We start from the raw sequence: 26,071 nt of genomic DNA on the forward strand, positions 1-26,071 counted from the left end.
ACCACTTAAAAAAATTCACATCCTCTAATTTTCAAAAAATTTCTGGCACCTGTTTAGATGACATAGGCTACACACAAGAGGCCCTTTGAGGGAAAACAATCAGAATTAAAATGGAATGAACCTTCCCAGCCATTTCCCTGCCACCACCCCCACTTCCCAACTGAGGGATTAATTGATATGAAGCTGTAAGTAATGACAAGTCATTTAGATTTCTGAAGCCAATCTTCCATAAACTGGTCTTCATTTGAAATAGCCCTTTGAGAGTTTACTTTACTTCATGATTATGGTTTGGCCTTACCTAATTAAAATATTATCACATTTTCAATTTTTTACTTATTTTCTTTTGCTGCACATATACAATAACTATAGTTAGATAAACATTTTACTACTTTTTCCACTAAATTCTATAAAATAAATGTAAAGTTTAAAAAAAATCCTATAGTCACCCTTTCCCACAATTAAATAATGAGATATAAGTGTTAAAAAATGTTCCTGAGTACATACCTCTGACTAGATTTCCCTCCCAGAGAAACAAATGTAAAAGTTTGATTTGCTTTAGTGAAGTTAAAGTCTTAAACTGTACCAATAATTATGTCTTCTTTCAAACTACGGCACACGGAAAAATAATTTTAATACTTCTTAAATTAATTAAAAACAAATATTCTATATGACAACAGTAGAATATATGTGTGTGTATAATTACCACAAAGAATAGATCGTACTTGAAAAGGACTATTAATGTCTAACTATGAAAAAAATATATTTTTAATTTAAAAGTTGCTTCTTTCTCTATGCAATTTTCAAATTCATTTTAAAATATGCTAAATGAAGCAGTAAATGGAAAGAGCCCTAGATTGGGAATCCATAGACTAGAGATCCAATTGTAAGCCCTGCCTCTAGCTATTTCATCTCTAACCCTAAAAAAATCAATGATGCTGGGCAATATATTTCTTTCTAATGCTTTTTTACTCATTATGTAAACTGTTTCATTTCTCTCTGAGTCATATATTGTATATTTTATTGTAATGTAAGTGTCCTCAGTTGCATTTGGTAATATAATTATTAACAGTATGTTTTCATAGAAATTGTCTGAAAAAATAAAACTTCTACTTGTGGTGCTATTGCTTAGAAATGTAGCAAGATTTAGTTATTAATAAGATTTTTCTTCTGAAGTCTCCAAAATTAGTTTCTAAACATTATTTGGCACCTAATTTTTATTTTGCTTATGAATACAGAGCAATATAAATGACTTTTCATATGGTGCTCTCAATTGTTCAACATTTCAAAATTTATTAGGTATTGCAAAGAGTAACAACAATAAAAAACATTGGCACAGGTGGGGACCTGAATTCTATTTCATAAGAAAGCAGACTCCAGGAACAAGGGACACCACTAGAATGCATAATTAAAATAAAAACAATTGCTACAGTTTGTGGAGCTGCTACTGTGCTAGCCACTCTGTCTGCTTTTATATTATCTCATTTAATCATCCCAACAACCATAAAAGGTAAGTATTATTAACCGTGTTCACAAATAAGACAATAAAGGCTCAGAGAGACAACATAACTTCCTCAGTATCACAGAGCAAAAACTGACAGAGCTCAGCATTGAAAATCAGTCTGTCAGAATCCAAAGCCATGCTCAATCTAATAATTATTTGCTGCCAGCATTACTTTTCAACAACATTCAAACAACATTACATACACTATTTCTAAATAGGGAGTATTTGAAGCAGACATTTTAACTTAAAATACAAAAAGATATACTGATACAAAGATAGCTATTTTGGCAAAGAATAAACAAGGAGAGATTCTGAGTTCCAAGTTGCATCACTAACAAATTTTTTATGTACCCTTCCTTTCATGAAAATATTTCTTTCAAACTACTTCATTCTGATGAAGAGGGGTCTTTTGATAAAACAGTTATTTATAAAATAAAGTGTTAAATGGTCCTTCTAAGTTGGTACAAGAACAGAGAAGTTACCTTGGAGGACTGGCCCTTATTCTAAATATAAATTGGAATAAATTTATCTGGTTTCAATTCAGCAAATGGAATAAAAGGGGAATTGGGAGAAAAAAAGAAAACTGTAAGTGTAAATCCCAAGATAGTTCTGATTATTTGTCTAAATTGTCTTCTGTTTAGTTTTATTTTTATTTAACCATCATTAGGAGTATGCAGAAAAAGAGGGTTTGGTAGAAAATAATACAGTGGATTGGAAAACTTTTGCCTTAGGCATACAGGATTCAAATGCTCAAAATAATAGTTTATGTTCTCAGAAACGACAATAAGAAAGCAGAAAACGTCTGAATAAGATGCTTACCTGAGAAAAAATTTAAAGTTTATTCTTAGTTTTCCATGTGACCTATACAATTCAGTATTTTGTCAATTTGGATATGTAAAGAGCCTGAAAATTTTATGGTGACCACAATTTATTGTACTTTCAAAAAGGATATTAGGAAAACAGAATGTGATGTATCATACTTTAAATATTAAACCCAGGTCTCATCTGTTTTTTCAGTATCTTTGAAATTCTAAGCCCTAGTTTTTTGTGAAACACTCCTGTGCGAGGATTAGGGAAAGTTATTCAACAGAGCAAAGCTATCCTACATTTCAGCCAATGTGTATTCTTAACCGATCCAAACAGTTCAATTAAAAAGCTATGACATATATCAGGGCTTTAGAAGTCATGTCAAATGTAAAAATTGGGTATAGGTCATATAGAAGAATAGTATATTCATAATTATTTATTTCTACATGAACCAAAGGGCTATTTGTAGTAGTAAAATTTACCTAAAAGAAGAAACCAATAGTATGTTTTTCTGACTATTACCAATTGAGCATATTGATAACTTGTTGGTTTACCTTAACATCTTACTAAAATTGGAAAATGGGTTTCCTTTTTTGAATTATTGCTTAAAAAGCTAAGTATTGTGTAAACCACGTCATTTTCCCAAGCATGATAACATAAAAATACATTCTCAGTTTATTTCACATATATTTTATACTGGATTAGAGTGAAATGAAACCATGCAAAAGATAATGTAAGACTTGGATTTTGTACACCACAACAATTGGTAAAAATACAAAAAGTATGTAATATATTTCTTTTCTTGATACTAAATACATGAACAAATGGTCATTTAAAAAGCAATTTAGATATCATATTTTATGGTCATCAATGATGCCAGATTAAAATAGGTATTATACATTCAATACACAGGTTTGAAGTATTTAAAAAAGCTCAATATGTTAAATGCAGTATATCTCTAGAGAAATTAGGTATTGACTGCATGCCTCAGTGAGTAGAAAAATCTACAAAAATCCATACCACACATTGATCCAAGTATTGCTTTTTAACATTACCAAGAATGTAACAAATATTAAAACAGTATATTTTAAATTCTCTTCAATTATCAGGCAACATGCCCAAAATGTGCCAATGTTTATACATGCTAGATTTTATGAAGAATAAAAAACTAAATATAGAAGAAATAAACCCAACATATATTACCCTAATTTTACACTAAATGAAGCACTTCAGCCATTTAGAAAATATCTTTAGGACACACAAGATAATTGAGTTTAGAAGAATAACTGCAATTTTTTAAAAAAACATACTGAGATAGATAAAGATGTATGATAGTTGCAGTAATAAGTAACCATCAATATTTATATCTATCTATATGTATAATTTTTGGTTTGTAATATCTCTCTGCGTATTTTTTAGTTTTTGATAACATATGCTAATAGCCAAAATGGTTTTTCTTCTTTCCTTCTCAAAACCCCTCTCTTTTACATAGTGGAACTAGAAGACACTGAGGTGAAATGGTTGACTGGCACCTTCACTATAAAAAAATCCAATTAATACATAGAAAAATTAAGTTTAGCTTTAGTTTCTGAATAACCACTAAAAAAAGTGGCAAAAACCAGATGGTCTGACCAGGTTAACAGTCTCTGTTGAGTGGCTAACTCATAAGTCAGTTTTAAATTGGAGCTTGAACGTTTCCTTTGGCCTGTCCAGAAACAGATACATCTGACACAGCACAAATACTTTGATGACTAGAGATTGTTATGTTCTAGTGATAACTTTTTTTTTTTTTTGCTCTGTATGCTTTCCTTTGCATTATCTTTCTCAGTTTTTATTTGATCTCTCAGCTGGACTGGTAGAAAAGATTTTTCTGAGATTAAACTACTTAGTTACTATACTGAAAGTAAACACATGCATATTTATGATTTTGACCTGCATTTATATACAGGATTTATAGTCCTGTTTATTCTGGTTTCTAGATGTGGCTAAACGATTATTTCATTTCTAATAAAATCCTAAATTAAAATATTTTTTATTGGAAAATTCAATGTGAAACATTAGGAATGAACAATAGTCAAGCATTTGAAGATATCAGACCCTCCATTTTATATATCAGACTAACACTGCTTCTTAAATTTTCAGCAAATGTATGTATATGTGTGTGTGTGTATTCATTCCTAGAAGTTTAGTGTAAATCCTATTTAAATGCACCAAGGGAGTATATTACTTTATAAGCATCCTATGTGAAAACCATGATAAAAATGAATACTCACTCCACCATATAACTTTTCAGCAAATATAAAATAGTATTTAATGTAGGCTCTCCCAGAATAGTCCTCCCAGCAAGAACAGATCAGCTTTCTATGATGAATCTTAGTTCAATCTTTTTCCCCAAAGCCTAACATGATGAAATTCACCCAAATCACCATGTCATATTATTTAGAGAGAAAAAAAAATTTAAATGGGTTACAAAATAAAAATTTGCTCAAATCTTTCATGAAGATAGAGCAATGAAAACAAAGCCCTACAATGGAATAACTGAAGAAGACTTTCAAAATTACCACAGTCCAAACACTGATCAGGCCAACATGTACACAGACTCTTCTTAGCTATTTTAATAGCCAAATTCTGACTGGATTGGTGTTAGAGGTATCAGTTGAAATAACTGGTCCAACCATAAGTTAGTTTCATTATTAATATAACCAGACCAATGCTTAAGAATCTATATGATGAATTTCCAGTTTTACCACTATCAAAAAGTACTTTCAGGTTTCTGAAAGTTCTGTTGTATCAATGAATTTGGCAAAGGTGAAGAATGAAATACACTGAGTGTGGAAGAACTCTAAACAGGAAAAAACACAATCATAGAGCATTTGATTCTTATGTTTTAATTTGATTAAAGCCATGTCTCATTTATATCATTAAATGCTCATTCACACAATTTATTAAAAATGTAAATGGTGAAAAATCACACAATATTACTAAATTGGGGGGGTATTACTTTTCTAACCAACTAGACTTGAAAAAATTGTAGTAGTTTCTTTCCCTTTGATCAGGAATATAAAGCTAATATCCATTTCAGAAAATTTAACCTATGATTCTTCCTGAAAGGAAGAAGAGATATACAACTCACCAACTTGTCTCACTTTTCACTGGCCTACCTTAAACTAGTGTGGTTTTTAATTGCTATGGAAAATGATCAAGACCCTCTACATTACATGGTCAATGGTCCTTTTAATAGAAAAGTTGTTTGTGCCAACTAAAACTCGTTAGAAAGTATCAGTTTAGGGTAACAGTTCAAGAGCCATTAACAAGTGCAAATGTCTAAACTGCCTTTTAGTGAAAATTCCAAAGCTGCTTAAAAAATCTTTGTTCTGTTTAGCATATTTGAAAATAGTTTTATAAAAAAAGTTTACAAAGACTATAATTTTGAAAGCAAAAGTTTTCAATAATCACCATTTTTTCACTAGCATAACATTAGAATTGACTTTTTGTCTTGCTGACAGAGCAACTAAGAAAGTACAGTTGCATTGACCATATTGATTGTGAACAAGCAACTATCAGTGGGACTCTGTGGCATATATTTTCAATATTGACCTCCTACTTTCTTTTCCATGGCTTGCTGGGTCGGCTATTGGATTTGGACCGCAGTGTAATAAACAGCTAAGGTTTAATTAATGGTAAATGAATACAAGACATAGGTTATGACTTTAACTAATTAGGGAATTGTTGAATTAAGTCTGCCTTGGAATGCAAGGCAGTGCAATCAATATCCAATAAAAGGACTATGTATGTAATTTACCTGCAAATGTGTTTCCAATACCATCAAAGTGAGTTTAAATAAGTTAAGATATATGAAAGGTGACTAGGAGAGATTTCCACAAGTTAACACTTTAGAGTTTCAGAAAAGGTTTCCTTTTTGTTGACAGAAGGTATCTCCTAATGCTCTGATAAGAACACAATGAAAAACAGGAAGATTTTTCACCTGTGCTTTTTTGCCAAATCTGTTCATATTCACTACAGAAGAAAAATTCAAAGTTGCTGACCTGCAAGTTTACCTATACAAATTAGTAATTTCCTGGCCAAGATAAGCATCAAGTTTTGATTACTTTACCCTCTTCTTGCTTCCTTCTCACTTATCATAATTTAATCTCCTTCCTCTATTAGAAATATTCACTGGCATAAGAGAAAGTCACTATTTTTGATAAAAATCTCACCAGTACTCTCACTTGTCAAACTGACTACACAAAGGTCATTTCATGAGCCTTAATTATTCTTCTCTAATCATTTTTCTGAAATAAAAAGAGGGAAAAAAAAAAGAAACTCACCAACCCCCTTGTGGGCATCTAAGCTGGTAAACTCTATTGTTCCATTATGGCCTTTTCTAGGATTTTCTTGATACTCTTTGTGGTTCCCATTGGGACAATATCTGTAGGAAAGTCCATAATCTGCAAGATAAACCTGGAAGACATGAACAAATGAATAATGCTTTTGTTCTCTGAAAATATAATCTCTTTAATTAGATCCTAAGAAACTTATAGGATAAGAATAACCACAGATCTGCATTTTATTAAAACAAATGGTGACTTAGGACAAAATACATACAACTGGAGGCCATAACAACTAACCTTCCAACTTAAAACCTTAACTTCATCATACGCATATCTTATTTCTGAGTTAACTAAGATTTTTAGCCTTTTTATTTTGCTCCTAAGTTACCTCTCCTCCAGGTAGGCATCTAGACAGCATAAACCACAATGTGTCTTTTTATCTGTATTCACACAGCTTATGAGTCTCTGCTTTTCCTTGTAGCCCTTCCCTGGAACATAAACTGTTTCAAGCAGGGAGGAGAGATGAAAGCAAACATTCTAAAAACATAAACCTGTTGTTATAGTAATTCCCATTAACAGAAAATATAAAAAATCGTGAATAGACAGAAAAGCAATGACTCAAAAAAAAAAAAAAAAAAAGACAAAAACTGCCATCCTAGTGTCTGTATTTAAGAATGAAACTTCAATGCAGGACTTCTGGCCTTTCAGACCAATTTGTATTATCACTTCTATCTTTGTAAGGCAGTCAGAATTGCAAGCAGGGTCTCCAAACTGAATACAGAGGGTTAAAAGTCAGAAAGCAATTCAAGTGAATTTTTCTCAGATTACTTTTGGAGAGAGAAAGAAGGGGGTAGGGGGAGGAGTTTTTCTGATACAGCGTACACTGAGCTTGTTTTGACTAGACATTTATTTGACATGCAGTCAAAAATTAGCAGTTCGCAACTATTTGTTATCATGTCCACCCCCACCCTCACCCCAAAGGAAAGCAGTTTCAACTTTTAAAAAGTATTGTTTAGCATATTTTTCATTAAAATGTAAAGATTTAAGCAACATTTTATGAAGTAGCTTCATGACTATAGGGTAGTGCAAGGTAACGTGCATTTTATAATTTAATACCTATTTAAGAAAACAGTATTTGAATTTTAGTTTAAGTTTTTGATTTTAGGATAGCTTAAGCAGGAGATATTTGAACCTCAAAATATAAACAGCACAGAGTTTTTTTCATTTGCTGGAGAACATAGCTTGCTAGAGTCCCTGAAAACCTGCTTTTGGTTGGTCTTTGTCTCCCACAAGATGCTGTTTCTCAGCATGGCCTCAAAAGTAACTGATCTCTCTGCCCCAAGTAAGTAGACTTCAAAATCCAATGAATAACCAGTACCTTGTTCTCACTCTTTCTGATGCATTTTTGTCTTTATTTATTTTGAAGAATTAAAAAGATGGACTTTACAAAGTAAATACCCACAAAATGTACATATTAATAACTCAGCAAACTGAATCATATTTTAAATACACCAGAGCAGTTTGCTATTTTAAAACAGAGCTACCAAGAAGCTTTTCATGAGAGCAACAGCCAAAATACAAGACCTAAAATTTATGGAGTGGCTACTATGTACTAGGTGGTGAGATGAGTTCATTCATTGACCCATGTCATCCTCACAGAAATCCTGTGAGATAGGTAGCATTATCTTAGTTTTACTCCTAAGGAAACTGAAGCTTAGTGAGGTTAAGTGATGTGTGGAGTAAGACTGAGTAAGAACCTTCACTCGCAATCACTAATTTACGGGTCGCAGTGTTGTACTGGGTGCTCCAAGTTTTAAGGGCACTGCTGGATTTACAGTTAATGAAAGACAAGAAACTAACAAGTGAGTTAAGAAGACATACATTAACTGTTTGCTGACTCTTAGCCAATGGATATTTCAGACGTAAAAGTGATTTAAAACATGCCAGGTTGCAGCCTCAAGCAGCATGTACTACAACAAGAAATCTCCATTTCTCAATGCGTTAGCTAACCAACTGGAAATGCTCTCAGTGATCTTACTACAAAGTTATAGGTAGGATGCAAATGGTCGTGGAAAGCTATTGAACAAAATAGTAAAGTTAAGAATCTTTTAGCAAAATGAACAACTATTCAGTCTTCCTCCATGTTGGGGACTGAATCACGTCCCCTACAGTCATGTTCAGTTCCCAACCTCTGGTCCATTTGTAAATTGGTCCTTTGAAGATGCTATTAGTTAAGGTGTGCCCAAACCAAATGAAGTTGGTCCTTAATCCAATATGGCTGAAGTCCTTATAAACAAAGGAAGTTAGACATGGAAAGGAAGCCACAGGAGAAACAAAAAGCTGGAAGTTAACAGAATCCAGAAGAGAAAGAAAATGCTATGTGCATTGCCATGTTATAGAAAAGCCAAGGACCAAAATCAGTGCAGCCAGCCCCAGATTGCCACAGTGTTCAGGGAGAAAGCATTGCCTTGCCAACACTTCAATTTTGGACATCTCCTAGCCTTACAACCATGAGCCAATTAACTCCCATTGTTTAAGCCAAGCCAATGTGTAGTATTTGTTTTAGCAGCCAGGAAACTAATATGCTACGTGTACAAATATATATATATAATATGTATATATTTGTTAGTTTGGATTTTTATCTACTAGTTTAGAATGTTTATTTATTCATTCATTCTTATAAATTCTAAAAACCAGACAAGACAAACTCTTTAAAATTCTCATGAAAGTTTTACCAAGCATCTATCAATATATTTAAAAATATAGATGTGGGGGCAAAACTGAAAAAATCTAGGAGTGACTTCCTCTGGTGGGTAAAGACTTCATGTAAGAGACAATGAAGTCAATAATATCTCTCTCCCAAGTAATCAAAATATTAAATTAATTTGACTCAAATTCAGTCAAAGTGAGAGTTTCTACTAATTTATCTTAATGGTGGCAGGTAAGTCTAGAATTTTGTTAGAACAATTCAAGGAAAAGAAAAAAAAAGGGGGGGGCGGGGGAATGTTGTCCAACAAGGTAAGAAAATGGGGAAAAAGAACTAACATTTATAGAGTCCTATTACGTAATAATCATGCGCAGAGTATCTTTCACAAATTAAATAATTAAATCCAGGCAACCTAACATGACCACAGACATAGGGGACTAGTGGTTTGATGGGTTGAGCCCTTCACCATAGGTTTTACCCTTGGGAAGACGGTTGCTGCAAAGTAGAGGCTAGGCCTCCCTATAATTGTGCCTAAGAGCCTCCTCCCGAATGCCTCTTTGTTGCTCAGATGTGGCCCTCTCTCTCTAGCTAAGCCAACTTGAAAGGTGAAATCACTGCCCTCCCCCCGACGTGGGATCAGACACCCAGGGGAGTGAATCTCCCTGGCAACGTGGAATATGACTCCCGGGGAGGAATGTAGACCCGGCATCGTGGGACGGAGAACATCTTCTTGACCAAAAGGGGGATGTGAAAGGAAATGAAATAAGCTTCAGTGGCAGAGAGATTCCAAAAGGAGCTGAGAGGTCACTCTGATGGGCACTCTTATGCACAATTTAGACAACCCTTTTTAGGTTCTAAAGAATTGGGGTAGCTGGTGATGGATACCTGAAACTATCAAACTACAACCCAGAACCCATGAATCTCGAAGACAGTTGTATAAAAATGTAGCTTATGAGGGGTGACAATGGGATTGGGAAAGCCATAAGGACCACACTCCACTTTGTCTAGTTTATGGATGGATGAGTAGAAAAATAGGGGAAGGAAACAAACAGACAAAGGTACCCAGTGTTCTTTTTTACTTCAACTGCTCTTTTTCACTTTAATTATTATTCTTGTTATTTTTGTGTATGTGCTAATGAAGGTGTCAGGGATTGATTTAGGTGATGAATGTACAACTATGTAATGGTACTGTGAACAATCGAATGTATGATTTGTTTTGTATGACTGTGTGGTATGTGAATATATCTCAATAAAATGAAGATTAAAAAAAAAAAAACAAAACAGTCCTAAATATGCTCACAGAGCTTAAGGAAAACATGGACAGAGAACTGAAGGAAATCAGGAAAAAAAAAAAAAATGAACAACAACAAAAAAAATCCAGGCAACCGCCCATCCAGGTAGCTATGGTCTCCATTTACATATAAGGAAGCTGAGCATCCCAATACTTAAATAACTTGCCCAAGTAGCCAAACCAGTGAAGGTTTGATGCAAAATTCAAATCCAGGCCAGTCTGAATTCAAAGTCCATCTTTTCTCTCTTTTTAAAAGACAATATAAAATTTGGGGTTCTGTCCATTTCCAACATTTTGTAAAAGTCAAAAAGAAGTTTAAACACAATCAGTCTACAGCAGGGGTCACAGTCATGTGTTTTTGTATGCCCTTAAGCTAACAATGTTTTTTATATTTTTGTAGGATTGTTTTAAAAAAAATAAAAGAATATGCAACAGAGACCCATATGTGACCCACAGAGCTCATAAAAGCCTAAAATATTTACTGTTACCCTTTACAGAAAGCTTCCCAACCCCTAATCTACAGTAAAACTTGGTATCAGTTAACTTTTTTTTCTTTTTTGCTGTGAATCAAAAATACCAACTAGTTAATATTTTTCTTTGTGAAGTACAAACATGTACAATATCCCTCATTTTAAACAAGCCTGTTAAAATCAGGCAGGGGATGATTATTTGCATTATAATCAGACTAGAAATAGGAATAGGAATAGCTAGCTCCTAATGAATTTTAAATAATTTTCTTTTTATGAAATTTTTCTTTACACAGTAGCCATTTCTTTTCTCCACAAGTACCAGGGACAGTAGTTCCTACTTCCCTTCACTTCAGTCTCTGTACATCTGACTTTCAGTCCTGAACACTTTCTATTACCCTGTACTGCCTCTCATATCTCCACATGATACTCTTTTTGTCATTTTTCTTTCTTATGGATTATGTTTCTTTATAACTTTGTGAGGTAGGTAGGGAAGATGTATGCCATTATCCACATTTAACAGATTTAGAATAATGTGGTACACCCAAATAATGCCAAGTCACTCAATTACCCTTTGAGTATGTCCAGCTGCTATAAGATTTTTAATTTTTAGGGAATTTTTCAACCCCACCCCCCAAAAAAACACCTAAAAAAAATTAATGCTTTCATGAACTCCTTTCAATTGTAACATTTTATTATTATAAAGATAGTATGACAGCCACTGAGGTATAATACCATCAACAAAGAATTGACCATCTAACAGTGAGGAGTTCAACAGGCTGCCTTGATAGTCACCACACCATGCCACCCAAGGGCACACTCTTTGGGAAAGCCCTGGTCAATGACTCATTATGGCAGGGATACTGTTTACCCAATTTGAGACCCCTCTAATGTGCAATATTTGCTCTGGAGCTCCCAATGTGTTGGCTGAGACTCTGTCACATCTGCATTATAGTTTGAAGTTCTTGCCTAATCCTGCTTCTGCCCCTTTTATCTCCCCAGTAAAACCCATGCACTCCTAATAATGAATGTCTCTGTGTCTGCCTTCCTGAGAACCTGAATTGTCACAGCTGGTCAGCAAATCATATCCTTGATTAAAAGCTCTAAAACAAGTGAAGATGAAAAACACATTAGCCTTTGGATAGCCATGAAAAACAAATGTCCTACACTAAGCAGGCCTGTCTCAAAAAGCAACTTCCTATTTTACCTAGCCAGATTTACATTTATATAGGCTACATTATCAAATTGTGCACTTAAATTTAGCCCTTCCTTCTAGTCACTTCAGCTTCCTGATGATTGAAAGCTCTTGCATTGCTTTATTTTTCCAGGTGAATAGTTGGAACTAACAATTAAAGAGTTCCTATGATAACTCTTTTTTTAATGATTTTCATGGCAAGGGTCCTTATCTTCAACTAGGCTCTCCTCCAGGGACATCCCAAGTGCTTTTTCTTTATTTCCTACTATACTTTCCTGGCCCAGACTCACCACTCATACTTGAATCCTATTCTGGTATGCAGAACCCTTTAACCACAAGGCGACTTACTAGGTTTTTACTTGAAACCATTTAGGTTTACTATTTAACAACATGCAAGGATATTTAGCCTTGCCTCCACATTTAGAAGCTTTAAGCTTCCAGGGGATGAGGGGTCAGGATAACATTGTATATAACATTTTTTGTATCCATGACAGCACTACTCCAAAGTCACCTGCACAGTAGGTTTAAAGAAATTTTTATTAATTTAGCTCGATGGTGTTACTGGGCAAATTGAACTACATTCACTACAACAGGTACCTGAGTACCAAGCATAAGATAAAAGTATAAGTATCTCATACTCTAGAGAAGGGAGGAAAAAAAAAGGAATGCATATTTCTTGAACACCTGCTAAGCAAGAGCATTAAGCGTTTTACAAAATTCAAACACGTAATCCTCACAACCCTGAGAGGAAATTGTTTTTAGTCCTGCTTATGGATGAGAAAATAGAATAAGGTTAGCAGCTCTGCACAAAACAAATGAACTTCTAGTAATGGTCAAAGCTGGGATCTGAACCTAAATCAGTCTGACCAGAAGGCTGAGTTTTCTCGGTATGCTTCAAACAGAGGAAGGGGAGAAAACATAAGCACACCCACAGGGTAGAGTTAACATGTCCTCTGACAAAAACAACAGTCTGTGGAAGGGGAACAAGGGGAGACTATTTCTAATTGGGAGACATAGAGAAAGAAACATTTGAGTTGGGCCTTGAAAAATATCTAAGATCTCCACACACAGACACAGGGAAGAAGAAATAACAAAGGTGGCAAAACAGAGCACAGGTCATTGAGTGTCGGGAGGGAAGAGGGTATTGGAAAAACAACACAAGTCAGAAAAACAAGTTAGCATCAGCTTACAGAGCACTTTGAAAACGATGCTCAGAAGATGGGACTCAACTTTTTTAAGTCACCAAAGGTTTCTTGGCAAGGAATAATATTGTCAATGCTGGGAGAATCACGGAGGAGAAAATGGAAGCAGAGTCCATTTAGGAGAACTTAATAATCTAGGTAAAAGGCAATGGGAGGTTGAACAAAGGTGCTGGTGAACAAGAGACAGGAGTGTCACAAATAATTGAATAAGAGGGTTGAGAGAGAGTGTGTGTGTCAAAGATAACACTGAAAATGGTAAATGATTCACTGAATAGAGAAAAAGAGAATAGAAGGAGGAAGAAGAGATTTGGAAAGAAAATAATTTACTTGTGTACCAAAAGCAAACAAGTTGATTGGTGGCTAACACATTGATCCAACTAGCACCTGGTTCTGTCCGTTTCTGCAGAACTGAGTTACAAAGTCATAACTGATGGAAAAAGGTAAGGATCTCCATCCATCAAGGGTCAAATCTGCTGCCTCCCTGCTTCTCAAGCAACCAGGAATCCTGAGTACCGAGCAAGCTGCCAATCTGGCTCAAATGGAAGCATTTCTCAATACCTGGTAAGACACTGATATGATAGATAGGAGAATGTCAGTTGGAGGAGTGGTACAAGAGATTATGGAGCAAGCAGAGAAAGAAGCAGGATGCTAACATGGATAAATGCCATCTGAATTTGACCATCCATAAAATCACAATTGTTCACTACTTTGTTTACTTCCATCATGAAGATTCACATTAGAGAAAAGATGTAGATACAGTCCCAGAAATACAGTTAGCTTTTGAAGAACAATATTGAGTAGATAAACTTAAGTCTTTCCTGGTATTCCATCTAGTGCCTTATCATACTTAGACTATTTTATACAGTTAAATCTTTTAATTAGTACATCCTGTTGTAAAGAGAAATGTGTCTGTTAAACCCTGATTATCCAAGAATGATAGAAATTATACCCTGAAAGGAGGTAGTCACTATTCATGAACATTTAAATGGCGATTTAGAAAATACCTTTAAAACTCTAGGAAGAACATATCAACTTATTCAGCAACTTTAAAGGCTCTTAAAAAAAAGTGCCAACAATATCTCTTATTTGAATAGGTCATAATATTTTCCTATTCTTTCAACAAGATACTTCAATGTGAAAATCTTCACAATAAAATACATCCTTACTTACTAAGGAAAATCACCACATGCCAAGAGAAGAATGAAGCATGGAATAAATAAGCAGCATGTTTATGTTCACAAGAATCATTCATCTCTGTTTAATATCTGTATGTAGCCTCATGGATGCTACCACCTTTTGTATAAATCTGTGCCTTGTATTCTTTTATTATGCAGTCCACTATTAATTTTTTTTTTTAGAGAAGCTGTAGGATTACAGAAAAATCATGCATAAAATAAGATTTCCCATATACCAACCCCTCACAATTTTCCCTATTATTAACACTTTACATTAATGCAATAACTATGTTACAATTGATGAAAACAATATTATTAAAATTACACTATTAACTATAGTCCATAGTTTGCATAGGGTTCACTGTTTATGTTGTATGTTCCTATATTTTTGTTTTAAATTTATTCTAGTACCATAAATATAACCCCAAATTTCCCCCTTTTAACCCTCATTATCATATAATTTAATGGAGTTAATTACATTCACAATGTTGTTCTACCATTACCACAATCCATTACCAAAACTTTCCAGCACCCCAATCAGAAATTCTGTATCAATTAAGCATTAACTCCCCACTCCCTACATCCACCACAGCCCCTGGAAACCTGTATTCTAGTTTCTGACTTTGCTTATTCTAATCATTTCATATCAGTGAGAACATACAGTATTTGTTTTTTTGTGTCTGGCTGTCACTCAACATATCTTCAGGGTTCATCCATGTTGTCTCATGTATCAGAACTCCATTCCTTTTTATGGCTGAAAATTTTCCACTGTGTGTATCTATTAAATTTTTTTGATACATTCATCTGTTGATGGGCACTTGGCTTGCTTCCACCTTAAGGGAAATTTGAACAATGCTGCAATGAACATCAGTGTGCAAATATCTGTTTGCATCCCTGCTTTCAATTATTTTGGGTATATACCTAGAAGGTGAATTGCCCAATCATATGGTAATTCTATACTTAACTTTCTGAGGAACTGCCAAACTGTCTTCCATAGGGACTGTACCATTTTACAGTCCTAAAACAATGAACAAGTGTCCCTATTTCTCCATATCATCTCCAACATTTGTTATTTTACATTTTGTTTTAATAGTAACCATTCTAGTTGGTATGAAATGATTTACATTTCCCTAATGGTTACTGGATGTTGAGCATCTTTTCATGTGCTTATTGGCCATTTGTACATCTTCTTTGGAGAAATGTCTAATCAAGTCTTTTGCCCATTTTTAAAATTGGGTTGTGTGTCTTTTTGTTGTTGAGTTGCAGGATTTTTTTCTATAGTCTGGATATTAAACCCTTCTTGATACATAGTTTCCAAATATTTTCTCCCATTCTGGAGGTTGTCCCTTTACTTTCATGATAAAGTCCTTGGATACACAAAAGCTTTTAATTTTGATGAAGTCCCATTCATCTATTGTTTCTTTTTTTGCTCATGTTTTTGCCTAACACTAGGTCCTGAAGATGCTTCCCTACTTTTATTTCCAGGAGTTTTATAGTTTTTGTCCTCATATATAGGTCCTTTATCCATTGTGAGTTGTTTTATATGGTGTAAGAGTCCACCTTCATCCTTTGGCATACAGATATCCATTTTTTGAAAAGACTGTTCTTTCCCCACTGAGTGGACTTGGCACCCCCATGAAAAATCAGTTGGCTACACGTGAGGGTTTATTTCTGAACTCTCAATTTGATTCCGTTGGTCTATAGAGCTATGCTTATGCCAGTACCATGCTGTTTTGATTCCTGTAGCTCTGTAATAAGTTTTAAAATAGGGAGGTGTGAGTTCTCCAACTTTGTTCTTCTTTTTCAAGATGGTGTAGGCTATTTGGGACCCTTTATTCTACCATATCAATTTGATGATTGGCTTTTCCATTTCTGCAAAGAACAGCTATTGAAATTTTGATTGGAATTGTGCTGCATCTATGATTTGCTTTGGGTAGAACTGACATCTTAATGATATTTAATCTTCCATCCATGGACACAGAATGTCCTTCCATTTATATTGGTCTTCTTTGATTTCTTTCAGCAATATTTTGTGTAGTATTCCATGTATAAGTCCTTTACATCTTTGGTTAAATTTATTACTAAATATTTGATTCTTTTAGTTGCTATTTTAAATGGAATCATTTGTTGATTTTCTCCTCAGATTACTCGTGACTAATGTACAGAAAAATTACTGATATTTGCATGTTGATCTTGTACTCTGCCACACTGCTGAATTTGTTTATTGTTCTAGTAGTTTCATAGTGGATTTTTAGGATTTTCTCTATATAGGATCATTTCATTTGTAAATAAGAGTTTTACTTTTTGTTTTCCAATTTGGGTGCCTTTTATTTATTTTTCCTGCCTAATTGTCTAACTAGAACTTCCAAAACAACGTTGAGTAACAGTGGTAACAGTGGGCATCCTTGTCTTGTTGCTGATCTCATAGGGCAAGTTTTCAGCGTTTCACCATTGAGTATGATGTTTGCTGTGGATTTTTCAGAGATGCTGAGGTAAGAGTACTTCCGCAACTTCTCTGCCTTGTTTGCCAATAATAAAATGCCATACGTGGTTACATGTGCATTACCGCAATTAAGCCCATACAAAATAATGCAACTTAAAACAGGTGCTAGCTTACTTTCCGAACATGATGTTTATTGGAAAAAGCACAAAGAAATATTTCTCAAAACTACAGTTTGACCTTATTATCTTTTAATGAGTTGTAATAGGTTGGAAATTTCTGTTTTCTGATGGAAATATCATGCTCTTATAATAATAATCTGCTTTATATGGTGGATATGGTGCATTTTTCCCCTTTACCGTGGATTTTTCCCCTCTTGGATCTCATTACTACCTAGTCATATTTCAAAACTGGAATTTTATCCTTTTTTTCTTTATATTTGATACAGAGAGTGAGAGAATTAAAACTATATCCATTAGATTGTTATGTGAAAAAACAACAAAAAATTGTGCCTCTTGTCAGTATCTCTTCACTCCATCTGCTGCTTCTTTAGCCCCTAAGACTATTTGTTACTTAAATGGTACTATAAATTCAAGTATCAAAAGAACACAGCAAGGTATATTTAGCAGTATTCTAAATTATATTAGCATTTTGATCCCAAGATCTGCTTTTCCATTCCAAGCTGGTTCTTTCAGCAAAATGTGAAAGCCCATTTTGATCGGAAAGGATTGTGGCCTAATACGCTGTCCAGACTTTTGGGAGGAAATTCCCTTAACAGTTCATAGGCTAGCACTTGCTTCTTTACAACAAATGTTTCCACCTACAAAAGAAAACTTTCCAGTAACAGTCTCTTTCCAACTTGTCCTTTTTAACACAAGTTCTAAAGATTTATTTAAAAGAACCTACAATATTCTCTAATTTCCTATGTGATGTCAAGGTACACAACTTTTGTCTGTCCTTTAACAAAATAATCAACAGAAGAGAACAATCTGCACTACATCCAATTTATGGTCTATTTTTCCAAATCAAATCTGAATTTAACCAAGACTCTTCAGTATGTCAATAAGCATTACCAGAGCTTGGTCTATCTGTGTACAGCAAATATTCACAAAATCATAGCTGATATATTTTGATTGTAATTGCTATAATATTACAAAAGGTTCACCACATTTAGTCTGTGTCTACATTGAAGTACAGCTGTCCACCACTGGAAATTGTCTTCCTCCTTCCCCTATATTCTACGTTAACTGCAAATTCTGTTGATTTATAAGGCAGCATTTGAGGGTGCCAGCAACAGTGCCATTCTTACATTCACAGCCCCTTGGGATTCCACAGTTTTTAATGGCCTCTAAATTGGGTTACTTCTTAATCCATCCAATTTACAATACAGCTTGAAAAGTGATTCAGAATTTAGAAATCACATTTTTCCATACTAACTGGAAAAAAAACCTACAAAAATTCCTTTGTGAATCAGGATGATCAAATATGTTGGTCATAAGTATTTCTTTGGTCTCTGGCCTTCAGTAATAGAAAAAATGTTGCCAGTGAGACTTCATAGGCACTCAATAAACATGCTTTGATTGTAAACAAATACTGATTTTTCAAAAGCATTAACTCTTTGGGAACTATACCCTACCCTAGGCGATTTGTTAAATGAATCATCTGATAACTACAGAGTAGATACATTTGTAAAACATGAAACTTTTACCTTATCATAAAATTAGATTCATTCCCTTTAACTAGAAGATGTCTACCGTCAAACTACACACCTGGGGAGAACTACACATGTAAAGTCTAATTCATTACCATTTTCTTATCATCCAAACAGAATATATTATTTATTTCATACTTCTAAAGACTTCTTAAGTAGCAAAATAAGGTAAGATGTACTTTTTGTTGTTGTTGTTTTTTAAGATTTTATGCTTTCATTTCCATTTCAAAGCTAAGTTAGGGAGTTCCCCCACCTCAGAAGAGGAGATCCTCATCCAGCACCTGGGGGAGGGACTGGACCCAGAGAGAACTGGGGGATGTGTCTGAGTTTCTATGGGCTACCATAACAAACTACCATAAACTAGGCGTCTTAAAACAATAGCAATTCATGGTTTCACAGTTCTGAATGCTAGAAGTCTGAATTCTCTAGGGGACAATCCTTTCTTGCCTCTTTCTAGCTCCTGTTGGTTTGCCGGCAATCCTTGGGCTTTGACCTCCATCTCAGGAGTCACATGGCCTTCTCCCCTGTACGTGTCTGTGTTCAATTCCCCCCCTCCTTTTTTTTTTACTTTATAAAAAAAAAAAAAATTCAAACAAAACAAAACAAAGGAATAAGAAAAACAAATAACCTAAAATAACTACATTGCTCCCAACATGTTCCTACCATACCCCAAGAAAATTAACAAACCATAGTCATTCCTGGGCATTCCCATATCATTAAGATTACTCTCCATATCTTATCTGTTCTTATTAGATTATTGTTCCCCCTTCACTAGTTGCTGTCTGTCTCTAGGTCACCTACATTGTACAACATAAAAAAAAAATATTTTACATTTTCCACAGAGTTCACATTAGTGGCAACATACAATATCTCTTTTTGTGTCTGGCTTATTACACTCAGCATTATGTCCTCAAGATTCATCCATGTTGTCATGTTTCACAATCTCGTTCCTTGTTACTGCAACATAGTATTCCATTTGTGTATCTAGCACATTTTGTTCATCCACTCATCTGCTGAAGGACACTTGGACTGTTTCCATCTCTTAGAAATTGTGAATGATGCTGCTATGAACATCAGTGTGCAAGAATCTGTTCTGTCACTGCTTTCAGACCTTTTGGGTATATACTGAGAAGTGAAATTGCTGGATTGTAGGGTAACTTGATATCTAGTTTTCTAAGGAACCACCAGACTGTCCTCCAGAGTACCTGTGCCATTATACAGTCCCACCAGCAATGAACAAGAGTTCCAATTTCTCCATATCCTCTCCAGCATTTGTAGTTTCCTGTTTAATGGCAGCCATTCTAATTGGTGTGAGATGGTAACTCATTGTAGTCTTAATTTGCATCTCTCTAATAGCTAGTGAAGATGAACATTTTTTCATGTGTTTTTTAGCCATGGCTACTGTCATTGAGTTGTAGGATTTCTTTATATATTCAAGATATTATCTTATATCAGATACATGGTTTCCAAATATTTTTTTCCATTGAGTTGGCTGCCTCTTCACCTTTTTAAGAAATTCCTTTGAGGTACAGAAGCCTTTAATTTTGAGCAGTTCGCATTTATCTATTTTTTCTTTTGTTGCTTGTGCTTTGGGTATAAGGTCTAAGAAGTGACCTCCTAATGCAAGGTCTTAAAAATGTTTCCCCACATTATCTTCTAGGAGTTTTATGGTACTGCCTCTTATATTGAGGTCTCTGATCCACTTTGAGTTAATGTTTGTATACGGTGTGAGGTAGGGGTCTTCTTTCATTCTTTTGGGTATGGATATCCAGTTCTCCCAGCCCCATTTGTTGAAGAGACTGTTATGTCCCAGTTCAGTGGTTTGGGGGCCTTATCAAAGATCAGTTGACCACAGATTTGGGGTTCTATTTCCGAATCTCAATTTGATTCCATTGATCAATAAGTCTATCTTTGTGCCAATACCATGCTGTTTGGACTACTGTGGCTTTATAGCAAGGTTCAAAGTCAAAAAGAAGATGTACTTTTGATTTTGTTATAAGCATAACAACAATAAAGACATTATTTTCTAGCTATTACTTACTGTTTACTATGTGCCCAATACTGATTTAAGCCTTTTACAAGTTTAAATCATTTGATACTTCTAACACCAATTTGAGAGAGGTACTATTGTCCTTATTTTTGGATGAGGAAGCAGAAGCACAGAGAGGTAACATAACTTGGCCAAGAATAGAGAACAAGGACTCAAACCCAGGGAATCTGATTCCAGGGTCCATAACCTTAACTATTTTACATAGCATAATTGAATACTACGTAAAATATGAATTTAGAAAATAGTACTGACCTTCTTCTATCAAACCTTTTACCTGGGAGGATGAGAAGGTAAATAGCCCTCCTTTTATATCTTCTTTCTGATTCTGAATAAGAACACTTAGCTCCAGAATAATCTAGTAGACTGTATAAGGAAGTAGAGAGCCCAAAAGACATGTTAACTAAATGCCTGGAGGCCCCATGTCTAAGAATAATTCAGAAACGTCACCCTTTGTGGCCTCATGTTTCCCCCTTTCCTTTCTCTATCCTGCTGCCCAGAGCAGCTCACATAGAGCCCAGTCTCCCATTTCTAGAAAATCATTTTATAAATATACCAAGTGTTAGCAACTTACATGGAACTGAACATTACTCTAAGATTCCTATTAAAAATATTTGTTAAATATATGATCTTAACCTCCACCCAAAGATTGATGTCTAAGTCCTCATTCTGTTTCCTTTTGTGAATATGCTAACAAAACTATATATATAAAGAAAACACTCATGATGGCTATATTAAATAGCAAAGGTCTCTTGAGATAGTAGCTAGATCTCTCCCAATAGGAATTTAAGAAACATACAAATGACTTAGTAACTGTTCCAGTTTGCTAATGCTGCCAGAATGCAAAACACCAGAGATGGATTGGCTTTTATAAAAGGGGGTTTATTTGGTTACATAGTTACAGTCTTAAGGCCATAAAGTGTCCAAGGTGACACATCAGTCATCGGGTACCTTCATTGGAGGATGGCCAATGGTGTCCGGAAAACCTCTGTTAGCTGGGAAGCCACGTGGCTGGCATCTGCTCCAAAGTTCTGGTTTCAAAATGGCTTTCCCCCAAGACGTTCCTCTCTAGGCTGCAGTTCCTCAAAAATGTCACTTAGTTGCAGTTGGGGTATTTGTCCTCTCTTAGCTTCTCTGGAGCAAGAGTCTGCTTTCAACGGCCATCTTCAAACTGTCTCTCATCTGCAACTCCTGTGCTTTCTTCAAAGTGCCCCTCTTGGCTGTAGCAAGCTTGCTTCTTCTGTCTGATCTTATATAGTGAGCCAGTAATTTAATTCAGACTCACCCAATGGGCGGGCCAACACCTCCATGGAAATTATCCAGTAAGAGTCATCACCCACAGCTGGGAGGGGCACATCTCCATGGAAACACTCAAAGAATTACAATCTAATTAACACTGATAGGTCTGCCCACACAAGATTACATTAAAGATAATGGTGTTTGGGGGGACATAATACATTCAAACTGGCACATAATACATTCAAACTGGCACAGTAACTGTATCTGGCTGTACTCTGTCCTAATTGGTTGACTTTATCTCTTATACCCGAACACTGATTGACTAATTAATTGATTCATTTATGCATTAATCTATTCAATTACTTATGGTTCACTCATTACCTATTTATTGAGTACTATTATATGTCAGGCTGTGCCAGCTACTGGATATATATCAGTGAATAAAACATAATCCCTGTTTACCTATTTATAAGACTAGAAGCTTGCTTTACTGATACACATAGAACTGAAAGAACTCATGCTCACCTGGTTCTACCAGTAGTATCTCAAGTCAGATTTGTAACCAACAACCAGTTCTACTTAGGGAGTTGGAGGCTTTGAGACTAGAAGAAATCAAAGAGATCACCTGATCTAGGCTACTGGATTTACAGAAAGGGAAGCTATTACACAGAGAAGTCTACAGATATAGGTAGTAAAGAAGGAAAAATGGCTTAGGTACAACTGGGGAAAAACCACAATTGTCTGCATACTCAATTTTTTTTATGAATTTTAGAATAAAGAAGGAAGAAAGCAGAAGAAATAAAACTATGTCTGATCTTTAGGATGACTGTTAATTTTGACAGTTTGTGTTAATGCTATTGCTTTGGTTTAGCAAGTAGCTTGGGGCAAAAAAACAAAACAAAAAAATAGAGTATGGTGGGGCCAAGGGATCGAACAATCAAGGTACTAAAGACACTAAGGAGACATGACAAATATGGCAGCAAGACTGGGCCTCGAAGTTTGAGCAATCAATAAAGTATTTCCTGAAGGGTTACTATGTAAGGAACAGTAACCTACCTGCTGTGGAGAATACAAAAGGAGGAAGAGAAGTATACTACCTATAAGCCTCAAGGAGTTCATTCTAATTCAGAATGCAAGACAGCACAAGACAAGTCAGGTTTCACTGCTCATGTGTTTAAAATAGACATTAGGAGCTACAGGAAATCAGAAAAGCAGCAGGCCAGTAAGAGCAGAGTCACCAAGATATACTTTATGTAAGAAAAGAGATGCAAGCCAGTCCTTGAGAAAAGGGACAACTCTGATGCTTCTGATCAACCAAAAGGCGACCCTCCAGACGCAAGAAAGCATATGTACTACCGGAATAAAAAGATTTGTTCATTTAGTTGAATTGTTTCAACTTTATTCTCTAGTGACAGTGGAGACACAACTAAATAAGGTTACTCAATACCAAAACCACCACTCAGTATCATTTTTGGTAACACCATTATAAATAATGAAATCAGATACACTCACTTTCCAAATACTAGATCAGCATTCATAATCTAAACATTCCAGGAATCAATCTTGTAACACCACAGTATACTCCAAAATCATTGATATTTCAAATAGAATATAGAAAACTAAAGTTATGTAGTCTAAGAAGATGATATCTATCTAACTATCAGGGAAGCACAACTTTAGAAGCATTATTTTGTTTAACGAATATGGCATATCAGTGTAGTTATTTTAGGTTATTTGGTTTTTCTTATGCCTTTGCTTGTTTATGGTTTGTTAATTTTCTTGGGTTATGGTAGGAACACATTAGAAGCAAAGTAGTTATTTTAGGTTTTGTTTTTCTTAATCTTTTGCTTTGTTTTGTTTGAAATGTGTTTTTGTTTTTTTTTGTATTTGTTTGCTATTTTAATTTTTAGATAAAGTTAAAAAAAGGAATATGCATAATACCTAATACATAGTAAATTTTCAACAAAGATTGTTGAGAAATTAATTTATAAGGTTCTTTTTCTAAAGATGTATCCCTTCTGAAGTGTTTTTAATTTAAATTTAAATTTTAAATTTTAATAAATTGTTTTCATCCAATCACTAAATTTTCTTTCTGTCTTTTGCTGAATGCAATATTATCACTGACGCATTTTCTTTCATCTTTTGTCTAAAATAAAAAAAATTAAATCTTATTAAAATGGGGATGACATGAAGAATATTAGAAACCTAAACTTTTTTTTTTTTTAAATGAGATTTTCCACAGGTGGAGTTGGGATTTTTCCTTCAATAAAAATGTTGAAGATGAAGAGAGAAAGAAGGCAATATGTGTGTACTTTGAGTCTTCAAAATTCCAAATTTGTAAAAGTATTATAGGGATTACTGGGAAATAGCCAAAATGCAATTAAAATATAGAGAAAAGATTAGAAGAAACAAAACAACCTAATAAGCCATTCATTCTCTGAATAAGGCTGCCTGATTTTAAGGAAAATCATTGTTTTATCCCAGTATGAAAAGCATTTTGGAAAAATTTTCCCTAAAAGTCAATAAAAATGAAAATGGCCCAGAACATCAGTTGTGCCTCAACTGATTATCTGGGGCATTACTCCACTCTCACCCTTACCAGGACTCACTCCATTCCACCTTAACTAACACTGCCGTTTTTCTTATCCAATTCCTCTTTGACCCTATTTCCCAATTCTATCTCACTCCTTAAAACTCTAGTGCTTTGACACAGGCTGTATTAATGCCAATTTTTCTGGCCAAAACCATTCAACAATGTTATCCCTCTCTGATTTTGACTCTTTTCTTCCCACTTATTTTTTCTCCTCTTAAATATCCTATTGCTGAAGTTCCTTTCTCCCTAGTTTCAATCAACATATAAATGAACGGAGAACTAATATTTAAACCATAATCCAAAAAAATTTTCAGAAAATAAAAGGCCTAATCTACATACCAAAAATACCTGGAAAGACTGATACACAATAAACTACTCTAAGACATATCCTCATAAAATAGGAAAAAATCCCAAAGACAGCATAGAAAAAAGGACAATAACATGCAATAGTAAAAGGATTAGACTGGCAGTAGACTTCTAAAAAACAGCATGCAAAACAAGGCAACAAAGAAGCAGCATAGTCAAGATATCCGAGAAAGAAAGTCTGTACTAAGTATTTTAAATCCTTCCAAACTATCCTTCACGTATCAGTGCTATTGAAAAAGTTTTAAATAAGCAAGGGAATACTGTTCCCATGAGCCTTTCTTAAGCAATCTGCTAGAAGATGAGCTTCATCTAATCAAGAGATGAATGGGTAACTTTAGCAAAAGGACTGAAAGATGAGCATTTAATATATTTAATTATATCTAAGACTAAAACAAGGCTGGGGATGAAGGAAGAAAAAGAACATACAAATGATATGTGTTCTGACAATGTCAAGAGATGGAAATAAAAAATAAGACAAAAACAGTAAGGAAAAGAGGAAAGTAAAATAGGCTCAATGACAGAGAATAAGTAAACAGGTAAAAATCAAAGAATATCATGAAAAATTATCAAACTAGCAGATTAAATAGGGAAAAAGTGGGTCGAGGGCATCTTAAAATCTAAGTACCAAGGCAACCACTAGAAAAAAAATTCAAACTTTTTAAATATCAGAAACAAAATGAAACAAAAAAACAATTGAATAAAAGATAGAAGAAAATACATAAGGAAACAAAGCAAATATAAGTTACAAATATTTATTGAATAACACAGCAATGACCGTTGTAAAACAAATTATAGGAAAATCAAGGATACAGACAGAAATATACTAAAACTAGGAGACTTTTGAAGACCACACTTGGCATAAAACAGATCAAGTGGACAAATAACAAGTAAAGAGACAGCAGACATAAACTGTATATTATCAACAAGGTAGTTTTTTGGAATACACATTGAACTTCAGACTCTAAAAGTAGAGAGTATGTTTTTCTCAGACATACATGG

The 26,071-nt window shown here is 34.5% G+C and overlaps 1 protein-coding gene across 7 annotated transcripts in view; it reads right to left on the minus strand.

Annotated features, from left to right (window-relative positions):
* VRK2 (VRK serine/threonine kinase 2) overlaps positions 1-26,071 on the minus strand; it is a 141,803-nt gene that overhangs the window by 42,316 nt on the left and 73,416 nt on the right. For all 7 annotated transcript variants that reach the window (XM_037807129.1, XM_037807125.1, XM_037807128.1 and 4 more), the window contains one exon: positions 6,637-6,769. In XM_037807129.1, the coding sequence (XP_037663057.1) occupies positions 6,637-6,769 (133 nt within the window). The remainder of the gene's footprint in view (positions 1-6,636; positions 6,770-26,071) is intronic.

The sequence above is a fragment of the Choloepus didactylus genome, chromosome 17, assembly GCF_015220235.1.
Source record: "Choloepus didactylus isolate mChoDid1 chromosome 17, mChoDid1.pri, whole genome shotgun sequence".
Lineage (NCBI taxonomy): Eukaryota > Metazoa > Chordata > Mammalia > Pilosa > Megalonychidae > Choloepus > Choloepus didactylus.